This window comes from Zingiber officinale, chromosome 9B (assembly GCF_018446385.1).
Source record: "Zingiber officinale cultivar Zhangliang chromosome 9B, Zo_v1.1, whole genome shotgun sequence".
In the NCBI taxonomy this organism is placed as follows: domain Eukaryota; kingdom Viridiplantae; phylum Streptophyta; class Magnoliopsida; order Zingiberales; family Zingiberaceae; genus Zingiber; species Zingiber officinale.
The window spans coordinates 4678450-4704114 of NC_056003.1; the positions used below are offsets into that span (position 1 = coordinate 4678450).

Sequence of the window (25665 nt, forward strand, 5' to 3'; positions counted from 1 at the left end):
TAAAATTTTGAGGATATATTCTCATGACATATATTATCATGGAAAAATAGTTTTCTATGAAAATAACTCCCATTTTTAAATCTTGATACAAAGTTCGAAAGACTTTGAAATAGCTCAAGGTTAATCCATCTTTGTATCAACTTGCTCAATGATGAATGCTATCACTAGAAAAGCTTCATCAAGGTTTTTCAAATCAATTTTGAAATGATTTTAAACCATTCAATTTAGGACCACAATCTTAGGACTAAATGTACATGACTTGTACACAAGTTTTCCCTATGATCCTCAATTTCGAATTAGGCTCATCTAGGTACAAGAACTATGCACCTTGATCCTAACTCATCATCCTAATATCTCACACACATCTAAGGTGTATCAAACACATCCAAGTCAATTTTGATGTGAGATATGGGTTTAGGTCATCTTAAGCTAAGTTCTCATGCATTTTCTAAACAACAATTTGATCTCCATATCAAATTGTGTTTCTATCCTTAAATCAAATTAAATGATCATAAATGCAAGAGATGATGACATGACATAAAATAATATCATAAGTGGAAATTGTTAGGATCCTTCGTACGGAGGCTAGAGAGGGGGGTGTGAATAGCCGACCCCAAATCGTCGTTTCTTTCTACAAAAAGTGTTAGCGCAGCGGAAAATAAACACAGAAACGAAAGGGAAGAAAAACCAAACCTTAACACAAGAATGTAACGAGGTTCGGAGATTAGGGCTCCTACTCCTCGGTGTGTCCGTAAGGTGGACGAGTCCAGTCAATCCGTCGGTGGATGAGTCCCCGGAGAACCGGCTAATACAATATACTCCTTGTGGGTGGAGAAACCTCGCCACAAACGTTTGCAACAGCAAACAAAGAGTACAAGAACAGTAAGAAAAGCAATACAATATGAATACAATAGCACTCTACCAATTGCTTGCTTTCTTGTCGACTGGAGGTGAAGCAGCAACTTCACAACCCAAACGCAGTAGCTGGTCGACGACTGGAAGCTCACGCGAAGCTTCGGAGGCGAGCTCAATCAAAGCTCAGTTGAAGCAGAAGCTTCAGCAGCAGAAGAACAGAAGTTCTAGAAAAGAAGAAGAAGTAGCACCAGCAACGAAGCCCTGTAGTTTCTTTTATACCTGCGAAGAAAAACACGAAGGAATATAGCCGTTGCGTCGCAACGGCTAGTGCCCTGATCGGTCCACAGACCGATCAGGAGTGTGCCTGATCGGTCCACAGACCGATCAGGAGTGTGCCTGATCGGTCCACAGATCGATCAGCGCTTTCTCCCGAACTCCGCTAGCTACTGATCATGCTCTGATCGGTCGTGGGGACCGATCAGGGTATGGCCTGATCGGTCTGCTGACCGATCAGGGCTTATTGAGTGCGGTTCCTCGCACTACGATATCGCCTGATCGGTCCCCAGACCGATCAGTAAGCTCACAGAATCGATGCCTGCCTTCTGTTTGTTATCTGATCGGTCACCAGATCGATCAGATACACAAACGTATCATTGGATCGGTCTGCAGACCAATCCAGAGCTTGGTTTTTACCTAAACCAAGTCCCAACCCTTCCAAACCAATATCCGGTCAACCTTGACCTATTGGTACATCATGCTTAGCATCCGGTCACTCCCTTGACCTGCTAAGACTCCCCACCAAGTGTCCGGTCAATCCCTTTGACCCACTTGGACTTTCCTCTTCGTGCCAAGTATCCGATCACTCCCTTGATCTACTTGGACTTCCCAACACCAGACGTCCGATCACCCTTGATCCATCTGGATTTTCCCTTGCCCGGCTTAACTCACCAGGACTTCCAAACTGCCTAACATCCCAGTTAGGACTTTCCCACTGCCTGGCTTCACTCACCAGGACTTTCCACACTGCCTAACATCCCAGTTAGGACTTTCCCACTGCCTGGTTTCACTCACCAGGGCTTTCCACCTGCCTAACATCCCAGTTAGGACTTTCCCTCGTGCCAAGCTCCCTGCTTGGACTTCTCCGTGCCAAGTCTCCATACTTGGACTTTCCCCGTGCCAAGTCTCCATACTTGGACTTTCCGCGTGCCAAGCTACCTGCTTGGTCTTTTCCCCGTGCCAAGTCTCCGTACTTGGACTTTTCCAGTGCCAAGTCTCCATACTCGGACTTTTCGCGTGCCAAGCTACCTGCTTGGTCTTTTCCCCGTGCCAAGTCTCCATACTCGGACTTTTCGCGTGCCAAGCTACCTGCTTGGTCTTTTCCCCGTGCCAAGTCTCCGTACTTGGACTTTCCCCGTGCCAAGTCTCCATACTTGGACTTTTCGCGTGCCAAGCTCCCTGCTTGGACTTTTCCCGAATCAGGTCAACCAGGTCAACCTTGACCTAAGGTTGCACCTACAATCTCCTAAACACCTATTCTCGTCAAACATCAAGAATACAACTCTTTTCTCGTCAAACATCGTCAAACATCAAAACACAACTCGAGTCAGGTCAACTCGAGTCAGGTCAACCAGGTCAACCTTGACCTAAGATTGCACCAACAGAAATATGTGCCAATGTCATGATGTCATGGCATAAAGTATGAAACTTAAATAAGGCATGACATATAACTAACCTAAGCATTATCATTACATTTCAAATGATAATTAGATAAATATGATGTCATGACATGGCATATGACAAACAATGTATGGCAAAAAACATATAAAGGTATAGAAAATACCTAATTCTAGCCTTAGTTGCCATTTTTGATAATTTTGATAATTTTACCATAAATTCTATATTCCTAAGTGTAATAGACCTAAAATCATATACTAAAGATTTTTAGATCACTATGTGCCAATTAGATTGACCCTAGAAAACTCCTCAAATGTGGTTGGCACATCCTAATCACCTTAGGAATAATTTTTAATTTCATTTTCAAGGATTGATTACACCTTGAAAATTCCTAAAAATGCCACCTTTTGCCATGAGTAGGTTAACTACCTATCCAATTAAGGTTAGCACACCCTAAACCATCTAGCGTGAAGGAATCACGCTCATAGGAACCCAATACCTATTTGAGCTCATTGGGTTCACTAAATATTCACTAGGGATGACTTCCCTAGCAACCCTCCTAATGATCTCCTAGGCTTTAAAGCCTTGATCATTTGGGACTCATCAAGATCAACTCTAGGGGTGACTCCCCTTGTGACCTTGGTGATGGTCTTCCTAGCCCTAGGTCTTGTTCCATAATCGAATGGAACATTATGATAAGCGGGCTTGACCACTTGAGACTTAGGTTTGTGACCCAAACCTCTCATGTCCTTGGGCTTTGATTTTTGACCCTTAGACCCTAGAGTTGACTTCTCCAAATTTTTAAGAGCCTTTTCTAAAGTGTCAAGTCTTGACCTCAAGACTTGATTTTCCTTCTTTAATACCTCAAGCTTTAATTTTCCATTTTTCTTTGAGGTATTCCTAGGCATATGTCTATTTGTTTTGGGATTCCTATCTAGGTTTTCCTTAACCTTAGATGAGTTAACTCTAGGGTTGGCATTTCTAGCATTGTCCTTATCTAGGCTAACATGTTTGGCACCTAAGCACATGTATCAGTTTCTATGGTTATCATGCTTATCATTATTGACAATTGCAATAAAACTACTAGCATGTGTCTTATTAGAATTGCAAAAATGTGCCTTAAAGGATACCTTAGGGTTTGCCTTAGCTCCCCCTATAGATGTGCTTGGTCTCTTGTCCTTGTGAGGTTGCCTCCCTTTGGACATTGACTCCTATAATGTCCCCTTTGCTTGCATTGGAAGCATACCACGTGCTCCTTGCCCTTGCGTATCGGGACTCCGGCTTCCTTGACTTTTGGTGCCGGTGGAGTCTTCCTAATCCTCTTTGGACATTTACTTTTGTAATGCCCATATTCCCTACACTCAAAGTACATTATATGTAATTTACTTGAAATTAAGTTGCTTGAGTTACCTAGGGTTGAGGATGGATATAAGCTCTCTCCTTCATCCCTTCCGGAGGTAGAGGCTTCTTCTTCTTGCCCCATTCTTGAAGAAGAACTCTCCTCCTCTTCTTCCTTAGATGTTGAGTAGCCCTCAACTTCTAATTCCATATCTCCATGATGTGAGCTACTTGGCTCACTTGACTCCTCTTCATGACTTGAATTGGAGCTCTCCTCATGGAACTTAGCCAAGTTGTTCCACAACTCCTTGGCATTGTTGTATCTACCTATCTTACACAAGATATCATTAGGTAATGAAAATTCAAAGATTTTCGTTACCTCGTCGTTGATTATGGATTGGTGGATTTGTTTCTTCGTCCACTTCTTCTTCTCGAGAGGTTCTCCTTCTTTATCCACCGGAGTAATAAAACCTACTTGTACACAATTCAAATTTACTAGGTTAGTCATAAGAAAATACTTCATTCTTACCTTCCAAAACGCGAAGTCGTCGCGATCGTAGAAGGGTGGAATCGTGACGTCTTCTTCAAGTTGATCCATTCTCTAGCTCGTGCTCCCCCGGGTGTTAATTCGACGAAGAGCGACCTCGCTCTGATACCACTTGTTAGGACCTTCGGATAGCGGCTAGAGAGGGGGGGTGTGAATAGCCGACCCCAAATTCTCGTTTATTCCTACAATTTGAGTTAACGCAGCGGAAATAAAGAGTAGAAACGAAAATGGAGAAGATCAAACCTCAAATGCGACGATATAACGAGGTTCGGAGATGATACTCCTACTCCTCGGCGTGTCCGTAAGGTGGACGAATCCTATCAATCCGTCGGTGGATGAGACCCCGGAGAACCGGCTAATAAAAACTCCTTCTGGGTGGAGAAACCTCGCCACAATCTCTCTTGCAACAGCAAGATCAACGTACAAGAAATACAGCAAGAAGCCAAGAACAATATGAATGTAAAAACACTAGTTTGCTTGCCTTCTTGTCGACTGTTGATGAAGCAGCAACTTCACGGGCCAACCACAGCAGCAACTATCAGTTGGAGACCCAGCCGAGGGAAGCTCACACGAAGCTTCAGTAATGGAGAGCTCAGCAAAGCTCAGATCGCAAAGAACAATAACCTATCCGCTCTTCCCTGTAGTGGCCCTCTTATATGAACCTGCGAAGAAGAAGACACAGAAAGAAATCTAGCCGTTGTGACTCAACGGCTAGACCTGGACCGATCAGGCTCCACCCTGATCGGTCCAGGGCTGATCGGATCAGGCCCTAGGCTGATCGGTCCCCAGACCGATCCCAACTCTCACAGAGAGTTGGTTGCGATCTCTGATCGGTCTGTGGACCGATCAGCCTAGGGCCTGATCGGTCCCCAGACCGATCCCAACTCTCACAGAGAGTTGGTTGCCAGAGCCCTGATCGGTCTATGGACCGATCAGGCCATTCCTTCTCCCAATATGTTTGGTTACTGATCGGTCACCAGATCGATCAGATGACCCAGTGTATCACTAGATCGGTCAGCAGACCGATCCAGATACCCATAGTATCACTGGATCGGTCAGCAGACCGATCCAATTTCCCAGCCTTAAACCTAAAGCCTTCCTGATCTAGAGAACGAGCTACCGAGCCCTCTCTGACCTAGTCCGGAGAACGAGCTACCGAGCCATCTCCGACTTCCGCGTCCGGTCCAGAGAACGAGCTACCGAGCCCTCTCTGACCTAGTCCAGAGAACGAGCTACCGAGCCCTCTCCAACTTCGTCCGGTCCAGAGAACGAGCTACCGAGCCCTCTCTGACCTAGTCCGGAGAACGAGATACCGAGCCCTCTCTGACTCCATCCAGTCCAGAGAACGAGCTACCGAGCCCTCTCCGACCTCCCATGCCAAGCTTCCATACTTGGACTTTTCCCCGTGCCAAGCTCCCTGCTTGGACTTTTCCCATGCCAAGCTCCCTGCTTGGACTTTTCCCGTGGCAAGCTCCCTGCTTGGACCTTTCCGTGCCAAGTCTCCATACTTGGATTTTTCCCGAATCAGGTCAACTCAAGTCGGGTCAACTAGGTCAATCTTGACCAAAGGTTGGACCCACAATCCCCCAAGTTCCTATTCTTGTCAAACATCAAAATACAACTTCTCTATTTTTGTCAAACATCAAAATATACCTCGAGTCAGGTCAACTCGATTCGGGTCACCCAGGTCAACCTTGACCTAAGGTTGCACCAACAATCTCCCCCTTTTTGATATTTGATAAAAACCATGATCAAGTTAGGTCAATAGAGAAGTTATATTTTGATGTTTGACAAGAATAGGAACTTGGGGGATTGTTATTATTGTCAAACATCAAAATACAACTTCTCTATTCTTGTCAAACATCAAAATATACCTCGAGTCAGGTCAACTCGATTCGGGTCACCCAGGTCAACCTTGACCTAAGGTTGCACCAACATGTCTAAGTGTGCAGGAGCTTAGGAGCGCAGGAAGTCGAGCGGAAGACGTAGCTAGCGAGAAGAATGGCACGGGAAGAGAGACGACGGGCTCGGTGCGTCCGAAGGACGAGAGAGCTGCGGAAGAGTACACCAATGGGAGAGAAGAACATGCGCGACGTTCGAAGGATGTAAAGCCGAGACGGAAAACTGCTTGAGGAGAATGTCGGAAATTGGGTTCGGGTGAGCCCTGTTTCGGTTGGACGGAATCACCCAAACTCATGAAGCTTCGGAAGTAAAAAAAAAAGGAGAAAGGATGCTGGAAATGCAGCTCAAGGCGCCTTCATCATATATTGGAGGCGCCTCAATCAGCATTGGAGGCGCTTCCAAACTAGAGGCGCCTTCAATCTTGTTTGAGGCGCCTCAGCCCGGGTCAATTCGATCGTTTGAGCGCGGATAGAATTTTATCCGCTTGATTTGGTTGGAGGCGCTTTGGACCTTGTTGGAGGTGCCTTGGACATTCGAGATAGGATTTCCAGGAGCTATTTAAAGGCCTCTGAAGCTAGGAAATAATCATTCATTCAAGCAATCAATTCCTAGCAACTTGTGAGCTCTTTTAAGTGTGTAAAAAGGCTTCTCCGCCTACAGTGAAGGAGACATTCTAGTAGAGCTGTTCAACCGCCTTGGATTAACAACCGTCTTGGTTATCACCAAGTTAATTTATGGTCTCCTTTTTATTTCTTCTTATTTTATTTGCTTAGTGTTGCATTTTTGTGTTGAAAGTCTTGAGGAGGGTATACTTTGATTTTTCAGGCAATTCACCCCCCTCTTACCGGCCCTGCTGCACCAACAAGTGGTATCAGAGCCCGACCGCCTCAGAAGGACTAACTGCCAACTGAAGCACAAAGATCAGGACAATGGCCGGAGCGAACATTCATCCCCCAAAGTTCGACGGAGACTTCGCTACCTGGAAACGCAAAATGGAGGTATTTTTTAAGACATAATTCGATATTCTTTTAATAATGAAATATGGATATACATCGCCAAAAGACAAAGAAGAATGCAATTGGACGAAGAAGGAGCAGGCTGATTGCGTGGCCAACGGAAAGGCAGAATTTCATCTGCTCAGTGTTCTGCCGCCCCAGGAGGTAAGTCGGATCGGAAGCTACGACTCCGCCAAAGACCTCTGGGATAAATTCCTGGAGCTCCACGAGGACACCTCAGAAGTGAAGCTAGCAAAATGCGACGTCCTTCGGACACAACCAACTAATCTCCGAATGAACAACGACAAGAAGGTTGCGCAACTTCAAGCGAGGATCAAGGAGCTGATAACGCAACTGACAAATCTCGGCGAAACGGTAACAAACTGAGATTCCATCCGGTATGCACTAAACGCCTTCGCAAGGACTCCAGAGTGGGCGTCCTTAGTAGATGCTTACTACATCTCTAAGGACTTTGAGGTAAGTAGTTTAGAAAGTTTATTTTCTACCTTCGAACTTCACGAGTCTAGACTTGCAGAGCCTAAACAAGTAGAGAAGTCGAACCTCAACATTGCCCTATAAGCCGAAAAGGACGATCCCGACTCCGAAGCATCGATCGATGAAACCGAAGCAGCACTACTGGTAAGACGTTTCAATAAATTTCTTAAAACTAATAAATTTAAATCGCAGTCGAGGAAGCATCCACGCAATAGAAGGACGGTCCGGTGCTACAATTGCAATGAAGAAGGGCACATCAAGGATGACTGCCCAAAGATAAAGCTAAAGACAAAAGACAAGGAGAAGGTAAAGTACAAGTCAAATTCCTCCAAGCACAAAATCCTGAAGGCCACTTGGGACGATTCGATGTCCTTCGAATTTGAAGTCGAAGAATTCTCAGGACTAGCGCTGATGGCCAACCATCTCTTTGAAGATGATTCGGACTCGGAGATGAGCATATATCAAGGGGAGAATTAGAAGAAAGCTGCGATGAAGGGGGAGCATCACCAAGTGAGGTAAGTAAGGTACGTGATCTCACCCCTACTCAATCTTTTCAGTTTATCAAAGTACTTACAAAAGATTTAGCAAAATTAGAAAAAGAAAACGCTGAATTAAAATTGAAACTAGAAAACTCATGCCCATTAGAATTATTTAACAATTTAAAATTAGAAAATGAGAAACTAAAAATTGAAATTGAAAAATTAAAAAATAATCTGCTTAATTAAATTTCCAAAATCAAAACTTAGAGTTTATGGAAAATTAAATTGGTATATTAAAATGCATCAGGGATAACTTAGAAAAATTCCTAGAAACTCTGTACCCCCTAAGTTCTTAATTAATCCAGTAGGAAGGAACCTTTACTGGGTTCTAAAATCATTTCTAGACTAAATTTTTCTTAAGTTAGAGCTTACAGCGAGAAAATTAAATAATGAGTTTCTTTATGAGACTTTGTCTAAGGAAGTGGTTGTTGCTCTAATAACCAAGAAGGCCTAGTGCCTCGCCACGACTTGGAAGCCAAAATATTGAAATAAAATGTTTAATTAACTTTCTGGAAAAGCATTAAAATTGAAATTAAATAATACTTTAGAAAGTTTTTTCTTTAACATTTTTTTTTCAACAAAAATATTTTTTTTTAAGTTAGAAAAATATTTCTTGCATAAAATTTTTATTTAAGAAAATTATAAAATAATATTTTTTTGCCTAAAATTTCTTCTAAAATTAGAACTAAATTAGAAATCTTTTTTACCTAAGTCTCAAAAAAGAAAATTTGTTTTAAAAAGACTTAGAATTTTCTTTAAACATGTTTTATACCCCGTTTTTGTTGTGATCAAAGGGGGAGAGTTAGGTACAAGTTTAGGGGCAGTTAAAATTATGTTGCAAATCACATTATTACAATTTTTGTGCCTAAAATTGTTAGTTTGGTAATTTCCTTAAAATTACAACTTGTCTGTTTGACTCTAACTTGAACTTAAGTTGATGCACATTAAAAAGGGGGAGATTGTTGGCCCCCGTGGTTGTTTTGATGTGATTAACCAAGTTAGTTAGGTCCTGTTTGTTTTTGATCCCTGTGTCTAAGTGTGCAGGAGCTTAGGAGCGCAGGAAGTCAAGAGGAAGATGCAGCTAGCGAGAAGGACGACACGGTAAGGGAGCCGAGGGCTCGGTGCGTCCGAAGGACGAGAGAGCTGCGGAAGAGTACACCGGTGGGCGAGAAGAACGTGCGTGACGTTCGAGGGATGCAAAGCCGGGACGAAAGACTGCTCGAGGAGAAGGCCGGACATTAGGTTCGGGTGAACCCTATTTCGGTTGGCCGGAATCACCCAAACTCATGAAACTTTGGAAGTCAAAACAAAGGAGAAAGGATGCTGGAAATACAGATCAAGGCGCCTTCATCAGATATTGGAGGCGCCTCAACATTGGAGGCGCCTCAATCAGCAATGGAGGCGCCTCTACACCGGAGGCGCCTTCAATCTTGTTTGAGGCGCCTCAGCCCGGGTCAATTCGACCGTTTGAGCACGAATAGAGTTTTATCCGCTTGACTTGGTTGGAGGCGCCTTGGACCTTCGGGATAGGATTTCCAGGAGTTATTTAAAGGCCCCTGGAGGTAGGAAATAATCATTCATTTAAGCAATCAATTCCTAGCAACTTGTGAGCTCTTTTAAGTGTGTAAAAAGGCTTCTCCGCCTACAGTGAAGGAGACATTCTAGTAGAGTTGTTCAACCGCCTTGGATTAACAACCGTCTTGGTTGTAACCAAGTTAATTTCTGGTCTCCTTTTTATTTCTGCTTATTTTATTTGCTTAGTGTTGCATTTTTGTGTTGAAAGTCTTGAGGAGGGTATACTTTGATTTTTCAGGCAATTCACTCCCCTCTTGCCGGCCCCGCTGCATCAACACATATGACCTAAAATGAGTATAATCGGATCTCTCTAGGTTAATAATGGATTTCGACCGAAATCAACTATATTGGACCTGATATGAACTCATATCAAGCTCAATGTAGGATTTTAACCGATTCTTTTAAAAATATTTTAACACTTCCGGAGAAGCCAAAATAAATAATAGATATCATATTAGAATTTCTTGCAATCTTAGAAATCTACATTACCTGAAATGAGTGCAATCGAAGTTATCTTTTTACCGCTGTTTGACCTAGAGAGCTCCGATTATACTAATTTCAGGTCCTATAGATTTCTAAGGTTGTAAGGAGGTCAAATATGTTATCCATTGTTTATTTCAACTTCTCTTGATGTGTTAAAATATTATTGAAAGAATCTGTTAAAATCCTAGGACTACGTTGGGCCTGATATGAACTCATATCATGGTCACGTTGTCAGTCCCAACGTGAGATTTCAGACAATTTCGATTAAAATCCACTAATTGACTTAGAGAGTTCTGATTGTACGCATTTCATGTTCTATGGATTTTTGAGATTGTAAGGAGTCTAAATATACTTGGAGGTGTTAATAATTGACTGAAATCTCATGTTGGACTTGATATGAGTTCATATTAGGCCAAACGTGAGATTTTAACTTATTTTGGTCAAAATCTACTAATTGACTTAGAGAGATCTGATTGCACCTATTTTGGGTCCTATTGATTTTTGAGGTTGCAAGGAGTCTAAATATGTCCTTCATTGTTTATTTTGATTTCTCTAAATGTATTAAAATGTTATTGATTTTAACACATTGAACTTGATTTTTTGCATAACATTTTAACACCTCCCGAGAAGTTGAAATATAAAAATTGAAGGCATATTTAGACTCCTTACAAATTTAGAAATTTCTTGAAATGAGTGCAATCGAATTCTCTAAGTCAATAAATAGATTTCAACCGAAATCGACTAAAATCCCATGTTAGACCTTATATGAGTTTATATCAACCCCAATGTGAGCCTGATATAAACTCATATCAGAGCCATAATGTGAGATTTCAGTTGCTTTTTTTATTAACATTTTGATACCTTCGGAGAAGTCAAAATAAATAATTGATAACATATTTGAACTCCTTGTGATCTCAAAAACTCACATGACTTGAAATGAGTGCAATCAAAACTCTCTTTTTACCGTTGTTTGACCTAGAGAGGCCATATTATATTTATTTCAAGTTTTGTAGTTTTCTTAGGTTGTAAGGAATTTAAATATGTTATCTATTATTGTTTTTGGTGTTCCATGATGGTATTTTGAAAAATGAATTTGAGTCGAATAAATGTATAGGTGAGAGAGAAATTTGCTTCCATGAGTACAGAGAGAGGGAGGGAGTGGAGAGAGGAGGAAGAGGGATATTACGATTGCATGTGGTTGGCAGGAGGGATTAAATGAGAAGACCAAATAAATTAGTGCGTCCTTTGGTTCTTAGCAAAGTATGATATATCTTATCAAAGTATGATATATTTTTTGGTCAGTTTAGAAAGCAATGCGACCTTTGGTAAATAAGATAAAATATAATGAACAAAATAAAATGAAGAATGAAAAGTAATTTTGAGTTGTAATAAAAAGTGATTACGTTCGTTCCAGATGTTATTCACAGTTTATTCCTATGTTATGTGAGATACATCACGGGATCACTTTATAGTCGATCGTCAAGTGGTTAGAGGGTGGGAGGAATTTTTTTTCGAGAATTGATTCTTGCTTTATTATAGTAAATTTGTCACCCTTAACCAATTGGGCACCTTGTGGAGACTAAAGCAATTCTAAATGAAGATAAAAGAAAAAAATATTGAATCAAGTAACATCGAATTTAGGATGATCTACTTGATCTCACAAAAACTTTCCATGACCTTTATGTTAAATCAAGAAGTTCTCCCGATGAGTAACTCAGAAGCTCAATATCATGTGATTATATGTTCCATTTGATTTTTTTTTTTATAAATATATTATAACTAAAGATTAAATAATAATTATCTAAATGATAATTTAGCGTCTTTCTACTGTATCATACTCCCGGGACAATAAAAATGTTAATATTTTATTAACTAGGCCATAATTTCAATTAATAGCATTAGGGTACTAGGGTTTAATATAATACCTCGCTTCCAGCGGCACGTTCTGCTGCATCCCCGATAGGATAACACCAGCAGAGTAGGCGAAATCCGAGCTCGACAATGGCGGGATCGATGGCTTCGGCCCTATGTATCTTCTTCAAAGTACACGGAAGCTGTCATAGAGGTCATCTCTTATTTCCCACTTCTTCTCCTTCTTCTTCATTCTCTTTGCCCTCACTTGGATTCTCCACTTGGGGAACCCACCGTTCCCCTTTCTCCGCCTCCGCTTCCACCAAACCTTTGATTCCGAAAGGCCCCGTGTTTAGCGAAGGGAGGGACGAAGATGAGCGACGCCTGGTCTGCCCCGGATGCGGTGTCTTCATGCAGGACGCCAGCCCCAATCTTCCCGGTTATTACCGCAAGAAGGTCCCTACCCTCCGAGAGGATGAGTTTGATGACCTCTCCTACGATTCAGATGAATTTGGGGAGGGAGAGATCGGAGGGTTGTCGTCAAATTTGGACCTTGAATTCGAAAGTGATGACCTTTCTGATGCGGATTTGATGGAAGGAGCGACGGAAGGTGACGAACTGGATACGGGGATCGATTGGGAGTCTGACTGGGATATGAAGTTAGACGACGAAGAGGAGAAATTTAGGAAGGAGTTGGACGGGTTCGCCCCAGCGGGCGTTGGCTACGGGAACATTACAGAGGAGACGCTGGCGAAGTTCAAAAAGGAGAAGATTTCCAAGTCGGAGAAGAAACGGAAGACTAGAGAGGCTAGAAAAGGAGAAACGGAGGAGGATTCAGTCACAGTGTGCGCTCGTTGCCACTCTTTGAGAAACTATGGCCAAGTGAAGAACGAGAAGGTGGAGAACTTGATCCCTGACTTCGATTTCGACCGACTGGTCGCGAGCCGCTTGATGAGACCTGCAACAAGTGCCCCTGTGGTGGTTATGGTGGTCGACTGTGTGGACTTTGATGGTTCCTTCCCTAAAAGGTCAGTGAAATCCTTGTTCAAAGTATTGGAAGGAAGCAAAAATGAGCACAAGATATCCAAATTGCCCAAGCTTGTGCTCGTTGCAACCAAGGTGGACCTTCTTCCTTCACAAGTATCGCCGACAAGGTTGGATAGGTGGGTTCGGAACAGGGCCAAGGCTGCAGGGGCTCCTAAGCTTAATGCAGTTTATCTGGTGAGCGCTCGAAAAGATCTTGGAGTGAGGAACTTGATATCCTACATCAAGCAACTTGCAGGACCCCGTGGGAATGTGTGGGTGATTGGGGCTCAGAATGCTGGGAAATCCACTCTGATAAATGCGTTTGCTAAGCGAGAAGGTGTGAAGACTACAAGGCTTACCGAGGCTGCTGTTCCAGGGACTACATTAGGCATTCTGAGAATTCCAAGCATCTTGCCTTCAAAAGCAAAGATGTATGATACTCCAGGTCTTTTGCACCCATACCTAATGTCAATGAGATTGACTCGGGAAGAGCAAAAGATGGTCGAGATCAGGAAGGAGCTACAGCCTCGAACCTTTAGGATGAAGGTATATTACTTATCTTATTACTGTTTTTTACATCCTTTTTTAGCAATAGAATCTAAATATGTTAGCTGGGGTTTATAAGTTTGAGATGATAGTTTCTTAGCAGCTCTCAGCAATAAATTGTATTACTTTCCTTTGGTGTTGCCTGAAGCAAAGAAGTTGTTGTTACTTAGTGATAGTTTGATAGATAATCAGGAGTGATCTTTGACTAATTTAGAATTTTAAATTTATCCCTATTATGATTCCACGGGAGTAAATCCTTCAAATCTCTGCATTTTTCCTTTGATTAGGAGACACTTGCTGGCATGAGAGGAAAACGACCAAGTTGTGAATAGGCTTGAACTATAGAGATTAACACAGATAGGAGCAGCAGACATCTACATGTAACGAGCACACAAGTTTCGTATTTGGCTGTTTGACTAGTTTTCACAGCTTTTGATTTATTTATTTCTTATTTCCAGAGTTATCTTGCTGATGTGTGAATTTTAACTTCAATATGAAATCAACACAATTTCTTCATCTCTCTGGTTACCTTTACCAGAGACTCATGTTGACAGCATGACTTTGGTTATTTATCTTATGAATTTGAAATTAGATTTTATTCATTGGTTTTTATGCACGCATCTTTGTTTCAGGAGAAACATTTTCTCCAATGGCGATTCAGTTTCAGGATTTTTATCTTCGTTGGATCTCTAAATATTAACATCAATGTTATTGTTTGTGCCCATCTCAGGTTGGACAGACTGTTCATGTTGGTGGTCTGATGAGGCTCGATTTGACCCAGGCCTCTGTGGAGACGATCTACGTTACTGTTTTGGCATCACCTAATGTCTCCCTTCATATGGGGAAGACGGAAAATGCTGATGAGCTAAGAACAAAGCATTTTGGTATAAGGCTCCAGGTGAGTTTTTCTGATATCTAGATTTTGTCACAATAAATCTTCTGTGTGCTGCTACTACTACTATGTCCTTGTGCATCCAAACATTGTCTTTCTTCAAATTTTAAATAGCAGGCAAAAACATTTTGCATCCATAGTTTACAAACTCGTCATTTAGCCATTTAAAGGTCAGTTTCTATGTTGTTGCATGTAGCCGCCTATTGGGCAGGATCGAGTGACTGAACTTGGTGAATGGCTGCCTACAGAAATGAAGGTATCAGGAACCAGTTGGGATGTGAACAGCATAGACATTGCAGCATCTGGCCTTGGATGGTATTCACTGGGGCTGAAAGGGAATGCGACTGTGGTGCTGTGGACTTTTAACGGTATCGAAGTAACGCAGAGAGAACCATTGGTTCTCGATAGAGCTCCCTTTCTGGAAAGGCCGGGATTCTTGTTACCAAAGGCAATATCTGATGCAATTGGAAACCAGAGCAAGATGCAGGCGGAGAAAAAGAAGGAAAAAGATTTTCTTCTAAATGCCAGCGTCTGACTTAATTTGTGATTGTGTTCCTGTGGCTTCCTTCATTATCTTTCAGCATTCTTCCATTATGGAAATCCTCTTACAACAATGATGGTGCACAGAAGAGAACAGTAACGTTGAACTATATCAGAGTTCTGAATTCATTGTAGATATTTGCAGAAAGTAAATGTTGAACTTGGCGCAGGCTTACTTCTGAAATCAACTTTCCAACTGTCAAAGATGTCAGTAAGAAACAAATGACAACGCCTATTTTAGAATCGATTCAAGATGAAGGCAAATCAATCTCAACTGCAACTCTGTTTCGGAGGATGGGAATTCAACTTATTGGCTCAACTTGCTCTAAATGAAGATAATTTTCAATAGGACGATAAGACTTAGTAGCAAGGCAAGTGGACCACGAATGTTCAACGTTTTGACTTTTTCCGAGTCATTCGCCATGGTCAACCTTCTTCAAGTCTAGCGTTTTATGAAACCAACAGTCAAATGTGTCAGGTTTGCATTAAAAGCGTTGAAACTAAAACAGTCAGCAAATACACGGGCTGAAGGAAAATATCGAGGAAAGGGAAAATAAAATTCAGTTAAATTGGGCCGCATGGATTCATACGTTGGAAAGCGATCAAATTGAGCAAGCTCTGAACAGGTAAACGGCGCTGCCGACCAGCCGCAATATCTATCTAAAAGTCAACGCTAATGTCAGATTGCATTGCAGACCATTGTCACTATTCTATTGGTTAGTCAAGGTTATATTGGCCCCTGCATTGAATTTCTTATTTGATTAAACATATTTGATTAAACATAAAGAAGAAAATTTCTTTTCAAAAAGATTTGAGAGGATTGAGTTATTGAAAAGTATATTTTTACTCCTTACATGCCGGTCCCTTTCAATCAAATAAACAAAATGTCTTTATTTTTAATTGTACAATTCATTGTGAATCTTGCTCTAATTTGACATTTAATGGGATGATACACGTTACTCCTGCATGCCGAATACTTTTATTGTGAAAAACTCACTCATGCAAGCATTTTCCTCCTTTTTTTAAAAAAATTCTAAATTGCATATTAAAAGGCGAAGTGAGAAGGATCACGTTTTCCTCTTCGATTGGATAGGTTTTTGATCGAGAATAGATAAATTTTTTTGTTTGTTTGTTTGTTTGTTTTATTAAAAAAAAGATAATTAAGTCCAATTTCCATCAACCCACGTATCAAAATTCAAGCCATCGATCCTTTTAATTCATTTAGATTATACACCCAAAAACAAGAAAACTCACAAGCAGGCCAACGATAAACTGACAGGAGGGGGAAAAAACAGAGGAAGGCGTGGTGACAGTGCTACTCAGTAGCCGGCGGTGACCGGAGTACTCTTCGCTGCGAAGGACGGCAACGGGCTCCGCATCGGCGAGCGCGGTGTGGGCACCTCCTGCCGTTGCCGGCCAAAGGCGTCGTAGTAGATGGCGCCTGAAAAGTCCAGCGGCTGGCACTTCTCCCCCATCAGGATCTCGCGCCGCCACACGCCTTCGTCCTCGTCCGTGTCGACCTCGTCGCAAGAAGAGGGCTTCTTGCGGCGGTCAGAGGGGGAGCCGCTGCGGCGGCGGCCCGATAGCTTCCTAGTGGCGCGCGACACGTGGCGCGACCACGATGACACGAGGGCGGCGATGGCGTCGATCAACCCGTTCGCCATACCCCCGACGCTGCTCTGCTCTGCTCTCCTCCTGCGCGAGACTGCAACGACGTTGCCTTGCGGGCGGACATTTATAGAAACCAAGCGGCGGTTCAGTGATTAGACCGGGTTTATTTGACGGTTCAAGACGGGTCAATTCCTCAAGCAGAACACAAAAGACTCCTTCAAAGGTTTATTTAGCAAGCAAAGCATTGAACTGACCATTGAGAAGGTATTTGATAAGAATAAAAAAATTATGACCCATTAAAAATCTCTGACATGAAAGAAAACTCTTCCAATAACTATTAGTTATTTGTGAATATTAATTTCCTACCAAATCTCATTAATTTTTTCTAATCAACAGAACTTCATAGTCTTGGCTAGCCCTTGTTCTGTAGGGCAATCTCTACCCACATTCACCTTCAACCTCGTAGCAATTATGAGCTGCTTAAAAAACGAGGTAAATAAACAAAATATGGAGATTGAGTGGACTTTGTCCGATCTTAGCCAGATATCCTTATCCTTTAGTCAACATGATTAAGACACTAGTGCATTAATGGGAGGTGAAAGTACTCCAAGTTCTATCTCACTATTGGACCTCCAATCCATGAAGAACTCATGGATGCCCACTAGAGATGAGTGGGAACTTTTCTGGGTTTTTTTATGAGAAAACTTAACGTTGAGATAAGAAAATTAAGCAGTAACTCAAGTATCTGTGTGGCCTGAGAAGCCCCAAATGGCAGCTCAAGTTAGTTCTTTGTCTTCCATCAAGCAAAAGCTTGTTTGTTGATTAGATAAATCAAATAGGAGACACTTGGTTGGTGATGAAGCACCTTAATGAAAAAGCCAAGAAATGAAAGTAAGAATGACTTGTTTGGTTGAAATTAGGTCATGAGAATTATTGAAGTTCACACTGCTAGGACATAAATGCATTTCGATGCTCGACTAATTAAGTCCACTTGAAATCTTCTCTTCCATCATACTTAACTCATTGATAAAGAATCTTCAATGCATTTTGGTGCTACTATTCTTTAATCTTGCAAACCATATGTGAATGACGTTATTTGCATAACATAATTTGATAGTATTGATTATTATTGTCTCTATCATTTTTTGATCGTCCTCTCTGATATTCTAATGAGAAATTAGATCTCTCATAAATGGAACTCTTTGTTATCTTAGTATACAATCCTTCTATTTAAAAAACATCAATGACTCCAGGCTTTGTCGAGTGGTTGTGTTCTTATTCCTTTTTCTACAAAAATAAATTCACCCAATCTTTCAAGAATCATTTTGACTTTGGTGTGTATCAATAATGCTTGTATTTGGTTTTTGAGGCACAAGTTTAGAAAATTAAGCCTTTTATCGTAAGTAATTATAGTAGATTTAATATTTAATCATCTTTTACTAATTCGGTTAATTCTTTGTTTATAGATACAAGTGTGTATTTTTGATATTACGATACATTAAATCACGATATTATGGGATAACTATAAGTTTCACACAAAGGTACATAAGAGTTACAGATTTTTAATCGGGAGCGAGATTTGTGCCACTCAACTTTCAAGTTTCCGGTATGATAAATCTATTAGTAAAAATAATTCGTTGCCGGAGATTTTTAGGGACTTAGTTGAATTTAAAATTATACAGAATTTAAATTCACTTAATTATTGAAATGACCTGAGCTGATAATCTCAGGCTGCCAGCAAGGGCTGGTGTTTGCCAAGTGTTGAACGCAGATTTCACAGTGGTCGACTAAGTGAAATAGGCTAAGGCCGACCGAAAGTAGAGGCTTAGGCTGATCAGCCGAAGAGGATTAGGCCGACCGAGCGAAGACGCTAAGACCGACCGGAAGTAGAGGCTTAGGTCGATCGAATGAAGAGGCCGACCAAGTGAAGAGTTCGACCGAGCGAAGAGGTAGACTGAGAGAAGCTTAAGGCCGACTGAGCGAATTGAAGGCTTCTGCCGAGCAAGTTGCTGCAAGCGAGTCGAAGGCTTCTGCTGAGCGAGTTACTGTCGAACAAGTTGCTGAGTGAACAGCAGAGCGAAGCCTAGAAAGCGGTCGAATGAGTGAACTGAGTAAACCAAGGCCTACGACGAATGCAGTTTCCTTGAAACAAATTCACCCAACCTCCGGCTGTACTTCGAGGCTTTCTTGGGTCATCTGTTTCCCAAGATACAACGGCTATCCATGATTCCACCAAGCATTGGTGGTCACGGCGAACTGAGTGGTACCCGAACTATCACGGGCACTCCATCGAGCAAAAGTTGCACGACAGAGGAGGAGGGAACATAGGTGGAGAGCTTCCACTGCTTTTCTATGTGTGTAACCTTTTGCCTGTGGTCGTAGTCTCCTTATATAGGAGCTCAGACCAATAGACAGCGTTAATGATCGTTTAATGATCATTATTTGCCAACTGTGCAACGCTAACGTTACTTACCTACATTAATCTTTCTTTAATGCATTCGTTGCACAAGCAGTAAAAAGGTTTACGTGGCAAAATGTTGATTGTTCCGCTTGGGTAAATTTTGCCCCGACTGGTCCGACATTCGGCGCAAGTAGGTCATGCCCGCACACGAGTCAACATGGTTCAGTGCAATCCGGGCCCTGGATTTGCACAACCCTCCCCTCGCACACCCACGCGTGAGAGAGAGCCTCTCCCCATACATTTGTTCACATCCTCAATGCATGTAAATCAATATAAACCAACCAACATGCCATGAAACTCCTAATATGGGACTAAAGTCCCATTCACAATGAAGCTTATTTCCTCTTCCACCTCTTCTCCTTTCACATCTCTTATATCCAACAAAATCTCATCAAGTGTTTTATGATTGTACATAATATTATTTATGGGATGATAATACATAGAACTGAATATTTTATATTAAAAGTTCTTTTGTATCTGATCCGGATGTAATTGAGGACATGAGGGGAAATAAGGAGATGTGGGAGGGCAATTGGGTCAGGGGAGAGCTTGAGGATTTGAGTGTTTTTAGGGAGCACTGCTCACAGCCGAGAGGAGGTTTTTTTGGGTGGCTTCGTGCTCGAGCCCGCTGCCAGGAGGAGGATCTCTTCCTCTCACGCTGCCGGCCAGCGCCAGGGGCGGCGCTGGCCACTCCTTTCCTCCTCCTCTCTTACACCTCCTTTCCTCTTCTCCTCAGCGTGGCCACCGGCAAGAGGGTGCTTGGTTGAGAGCCGCCACTAGGAACAGTGGGGGAAAGAGGGCTTCGATGGTCTTGGTCCACCGCCAGAAGATTCGACGAAGGAAGCTCCTTCTTACATCGCTCCTCACAGACGTCGATGGTCGTTCCCCTTCTTTATTTCTCCTCGACGCTATCTTCTCCCCTCATGGTGCTCTCCGCCCCGAGCACGTCCAGTAGAGGGCGCTACTGGCGCCGCCTCCACCGCCGACCCCTCTCGCTGCTCGCCGGTGCTGATGCTGTTGAGGAGGATCGCTGCCACCTCCCGCAGGTGTTGCCACCGGTAGCCACCGCCGCTGCCCCTTCCGACGGCCCCACAGCTAGCTCCGGCGTCCTAACAGTTCGCATCGACGGCTGTACATTTGTTGTCTCCACTGCTTTTGGCGTAGATCCAGCCCTCCGCGGTGTTTCCAGACATCCATTGTGTTTTCCGGCCATCGAGCCGTGATGTTCTGCTCTTTGTATTACTGCTATGATGGTGAGGCATTTTACCAGCCGGCCTAGGAGCCGTTAGTGTGTGCCGTAGCCCGGCCTGTGAGCCGAGGATATATTCTGACTTACATGTCGCCTGGGCTGCGACGACTTGATCAGTAGCTCGACCAGTTCATCCATCCATCCGAGGGCGCCCCCCTGGGCCAGGGTAAGTTCTCATACTCGGTATCTGTTCATTTTATTGCTATACTATTATGCGGTTACTTATATGTCTGTGGGATTCGCCTCGAGCACCGAGGTACCAGCGACCGGGGGAACCCGGTCGCTGGATACAGGTACAGTTGACCGGAGGAGGACTTCTGACGATCTGGTCAACGTAGAGGACAGCTCACCACCGGGTCAAGAGGATGCGGTCAACCCTCCAGACACGTCATACCGGCAGGTTCGTCTTCTCAGCTTCCAGACAGGAACAAATTGGCGCCGTCTGTGGGAACGCGCCTGATCTGGAACGTGAAGATGGACGATGCCGGAGAGTTCTGCCATTCTCATGACCCCGGTCAGTTTTCCCGTTATTTATTATGTCAGTTATATGATTTGCATTAGTTCCTCGGGAGAAGACCCCCGAGCCGATCGGCCGGGCGGATTATATACGAGCCACACGCTCGATGGCGAAGACCCCCGAGCCGATCGGTCGGGCGGATTATATACGAGCCACACGCTCGATGGCGAAGACCCCCGAGCCGATCGGCCGGGCGGATTATATACGAGTCACACGCTCGATGGCGAAGACCCCCAAGCCGATCGGCCGGGCGGATTATATACGAGCTACACGCTCGATGGCGAAGACCTCCGAGCCGATCGGCCGGGCGGATTATATACGAGGCACACGCTCGATGGCGAAGACCCCCGAGCCGATCGGCCGGGTTTGAATTAGCCCTCAGGGTCGTCTAGCCCAGACGTTAAACCGTAGAGTCGAACCGGCGACTATAAAAACCCCGGCTTGAAGACCGTCTAGCCCAGACGTTAAACCGTAGAGTCGAACCGGCGACTATAAAAACCCCGGCTTGAAGACCGTCTAGCCCAGACGTTAAACCGTAGAGTCGAACCGGCGACTATAAAAACCCCGGCTTGAAGACCGTCTAGCCCAGACGTTAAACCGTAGAGTCGAACCGGCGACTATAAAAACCCCGGCTTGAAGACCGTCTAGCCCAGACGTTAAACCGTAGAGTCGAACCGGCGACTATAAAAACCCCGGCTTGAAGACCGTCTAGCCCAGACGTTAAACCGTAGAGTTGAACCGGCGACTATAAAACCCCGGCTTGAAGACCGCTGCATGGACTAGTTATCAGATATTCTATCTCCCCCGTTCGGGGTCGAGCGGTTGCCACTGGTCTCGGACCAGCTTCAGATATTCTATCTCCCCCGTTCGGGGTCGAGCGATTATCACTGGCCTCGAGCCAGCTTATCAGCATATCGTATTTCTTATCTCCCCCGTTCGGGGTCGAGCGCTTCTCGCTGGTCACAGATCAGATTATAAGAGCATCTTATCTCCCCCGATCGGGGTCGAGCTATCTCCGATGGTCGCGAACAAAGAGTATCTCTACTGGTTTCAAACCAGAATATAGGTTATGCGCCCGTTCGGCTCGTGACTTTCGCCTCCACGAGCCTTCGATTCACGGTCTACACTTCTGATCGACTCACGAGTGATGCGGTCACTCGGCATCATTCCATTTAGTTCACTCGATTGCTGGGTGGCACCTTACGATCACCCGTTGACTATTCTTGAGGCTGCGAAGTCAGCACTTTCATAGCCATCCGATCGACATCATTTCGATCGCTCGCACGACAGCGTCCGTCTAGCATCTATCCATCCGATCGGCATCGCCCGCCCGGCATCTATCCGTCCGATCGACATCATTCCGATCGCACGCTCGGCATCGCCCGCCCGGCATCTATCCGTCCGATCGACATCATTCCGATCGTACGTTCAGCATCTTCGGTGTCGTATGCCCAACATCGTCATCGCTTGCAGAGATGTTTTTGTTTCACATTCGGCATCTCCACGGTCGCACACTCAGCATCGCTTGTCCGCTCGGTCTACTCGGCATCAATGTGTCGCTCGGTCGACATCAGGTCATTTGTCTTGGTATTATTTCTCGTAGCTCGCTCATAATCTTCATAGCCATCTGTTCAGTATCTCTTGGTCATTTGCTCGATCGCTCCGATCGCTTTGCTCCACGTCGCCCGAGCGTCTACTCGATATCACTCAGTCTCGCTCGGCGCTTGATCGATTTTTTGACATCCGGCGGGCACCATTTTTCACCGTTCGGTCGACACATGTTTTTTTTTTCCACTCGGCCAAGCACGTGTCATTTTGGCAACACTCGCCTCATTCATTGTTCCGCTCGGCACGATTATCATTTCATACGACACTATTACCATAGCGACCGCTCAGGAGACATTATGTGAGGGGTTCAACAATTTGACTTCGATGTGGAGGGTGATTTTGCCTCTGCATTAGACTGTCCAGTCAGTCGGACTCACACCTCCTTCGACTAGACTTGAAGGGGAGGCTTGTGATCCGGATGTAATTGAGGACATGAGGGGAAATAAGGAGATGTGGGAGGGCAATTGGGTCAGGGGAGAGCTTGAGGATTTGAGTGTTTTTAGGGAGCACTGCTCACAGCCGAGAGGAGGTTTTTTTGGGTGGCTTCGTGCTCGAGCCCGCCGCCAGGAGGAGGATCTCTTCCTCTCACGCTGCCGGCCAGCGTCAGGGGCGGCGCTGGCCACTCCTTTCCTCCTCCTCTCTTACACCTCCTTTCCTCTTCTCCTCAGCGTGGCCACCGACAAGAGGGTGCTTGGTTGAGAGGGCTTCGATGGTCTTGGGCGATCCTTAACACCGCCGCTCGGCAAACACATTAGCCATCCTTTAATCTCATTTCTGCTTCCTGCATTACAAGGACATGGGCGACTAGAATATACACAAAAATGAGTTACACTAGTGCACCTTTCATCCGGTACGATAAGGCTGGAGATGATTTGCACTCCATGGCCGATCCAGATGCCGTCCATCTTCATCCTCCAAATAGTAAGCGCCCGAGTGGAGCTTTTCGATAACCTTGAAGGGGCCCGCCCAGGGAGCTTCTAGCTTGCCGACATCGCCGACCGGCTTGACTTTCTTCCAGACAAGGTCACCGACCTGGAACGATCTGGGGATTACGCGCCTGTTGTAGTTTTGCTTCATCCGTTGGCGGTACGCCATCAGCCGGACGGACGCCTTGGCTCTCTCTTCATCAACCAAATCCAACTCCATGTTCCTCCGCTCGGCGTTTCCTTCATCGTAACTCTGGATCCGAACGGATTCGACACCGACTTCGACGGGAATCACCGCTTCGCCGCCATATACCAGATGAAAAGGCGTGACGCCCGTTCCTTCCTTTGGAGTCGTTCGGATGGCCCATAGGACGCCCGACACTTCATCCACCCAGCTTCCTCCCAAATGGTCGAGCCGAGCGCGCAGAATACGAAGAATTTCCCGATTGACTACTTTGGCTTGACCGTTGCTTTGGGGGTAGGCTACAGATGTGAAGTGTTGCTCAATGCCGAAGCTTTTGCACCAATCTTCAAGCAATTTTCCTGTGAATTGCCGCCCGTTGTCGGAAATAAGTCGACGGGGGATGCCGAACCGACAGATGATGTTCTGCCAAATAAATTTCTTGACCATCTGCTTGGTGATCTTGGCTAGCGGCTAGGCCTCCATCCATTTGGAAAAATAATCAACTGCCACAAGTAAAAATTTCTGCTGTCCGGTCGCCATAGGAAATGGACCCACAATATCCATTCCCCATTGGTCGAACGGACAAGAGACAGTAGCGGCCTTCATTTCCTCCGCCAGTCAGTGGGAGACATTGTGATACTTTTGGCAGGATAGGCACGTCGACACGGTCCGAGCGGCGTCTGCTTGTACGGTTGGCCAGAAGTATCCGGCCAGCAGGATCTTCTTAGCTAGTGATCGTCCGCCCGGATGCCCACCACATGACCCTCGATGCACTTCTTGGAGGATGTAAGTCGAGTCTTCCGAGCTCACGCATTTCAGCAGTGGGCGAGAGAAAGTCTTCTTGTAGAGTTGATCCCCAATGAGTGTGAACCGACCGGCTCTCCTCCTTAACAGCTCGGCTTCATTCCAGTCGGACGGGGTGGCGCCCAAGCGCAAAAACTCCGTGATACGTGTCCTCCAGTCCCTTGGCAACATGAGGCCCTCCATCCGGTCGACGTGCGCCACCAAAGATACTTGTTCAACTGGCTGCTGGATGACGATCGACGTTATTGAGCTTGCAAGTTTGGCTAACTCATCAGCCGCTTGGTTCTCCGCTCGGGGTATCTTCTGGATAATAACCTCTCTGAAGTCGGCTCTAAGTTTCTCGAAGGCTTGAGCGTAAAGCTTGAGCCAAGCGTTGTTGATTTCAAAAGTACCTGTGAGCTGCTGAGCGGCCAATTGGGAGTCTGAATGTAGCGTTACCCGTCCGACCCCTACATGCCAGGCGGCCTGTAAGCCAGCTATAAGGGCTTCATATTCTGCCTCGTTATTCGTAGCTCTATAATCCAGCCGAACGGATAAGTGCATCTTCTCTTCTTGGGGAGATAGCAATAAGACACCAATACCGCTCCCGAGTCGAGTGGAGGATCCGTCTACAAATACCTTCCACATGGCTTCGGGCTCTGGCCTTTGTACCTCGGTAACGAAATCCGCCAAGGACTGCGCTTTTATCGCCGACCGGGGCTGGTATTGAATGTCGAACTCGCTTAACTCGGTTGTCCATTTGATGAGCCGTCCGGACGCTTCGGGATTCAACAGCACTCTTCCCAACGGGCTATTCGTCCGGATGATGATAGTATGAGCCAAGAAATACGGACGGAGGCGCCGAGCGGCGAGGACTAAAGCGAAAGCAAGTTTCTCGAGCCCGGTGTAGCGAGATTCAGCATCTTTTAAAATATGGCTCAGAAAATACACTGGCTCTTCTCTGCTCGGCCTTACTAATGCTGAGCCGACGGCTTGTTCAGTAGAAGATAAGTAGATACAAAGTGGCTCACTCGCAGCTGGCTTAGCTAGTACCGGAAGAGAATTCAA

The 25665-nt window shown here is 44.6% G+C and overlaps 2 protein-coding genes across 3 annotated transcripts; one reads left to right on the forward strand and one right to left on the reverse strand.

Annotated features, from left to right (window-relative positions):
• Window positions 1–12325: 12325 nt before the first annotated feature.
• Window positions 12326–15754, forward strand: LOC122024127 (GTP-binding protein BRASSINAZOLE INSENSITIVE PALE GREEN 2, chloroplastic-like). Of its 2 annotated transcripts, none has more exons than XM_042582677.1 (3): window positions 12326–13826; window positions 14557–14724; window positions 14915–15754. In XM_042582677.1, the coding sequence occupies exons 1-3, from the start codon at window positions 12405–12407 to the stop codon at window positions 15251–15253; spliced, it is 1929 nt and encodes a 642-aa protein (XP_042438611.1). In that variant the 5' UTR covers window positions 12326–12404; the 3' UTR covers window positions 15254–15754. The 2 variants fall into 2 exon arrangements, with proteins under 2 accessions (XP_042438611.1, XP_042438612.1); XM_042582678.1 differs by having other exon boundaries at window positions 14967–15104.
• Window positions 15755–16444: 690 nt separating this feature from the next.
• LOC122024695 lies at window positions 16445–16983 on the reverse strand. Its single transcript, XM_042583368.1, has one exon. The coding sequence runs from the start codon at window positions 16920–16922 to the stop codon at window positions 16578–16580; it is 345 nt and encodes a 114-aa protein (XP_042439302.1). The 5' UTR covers window positions 16923–16983; the 3' UTR covers window positions 16445–16577.
• Window positions 16984–25665: the final 8682 nt, after the last annotated feature.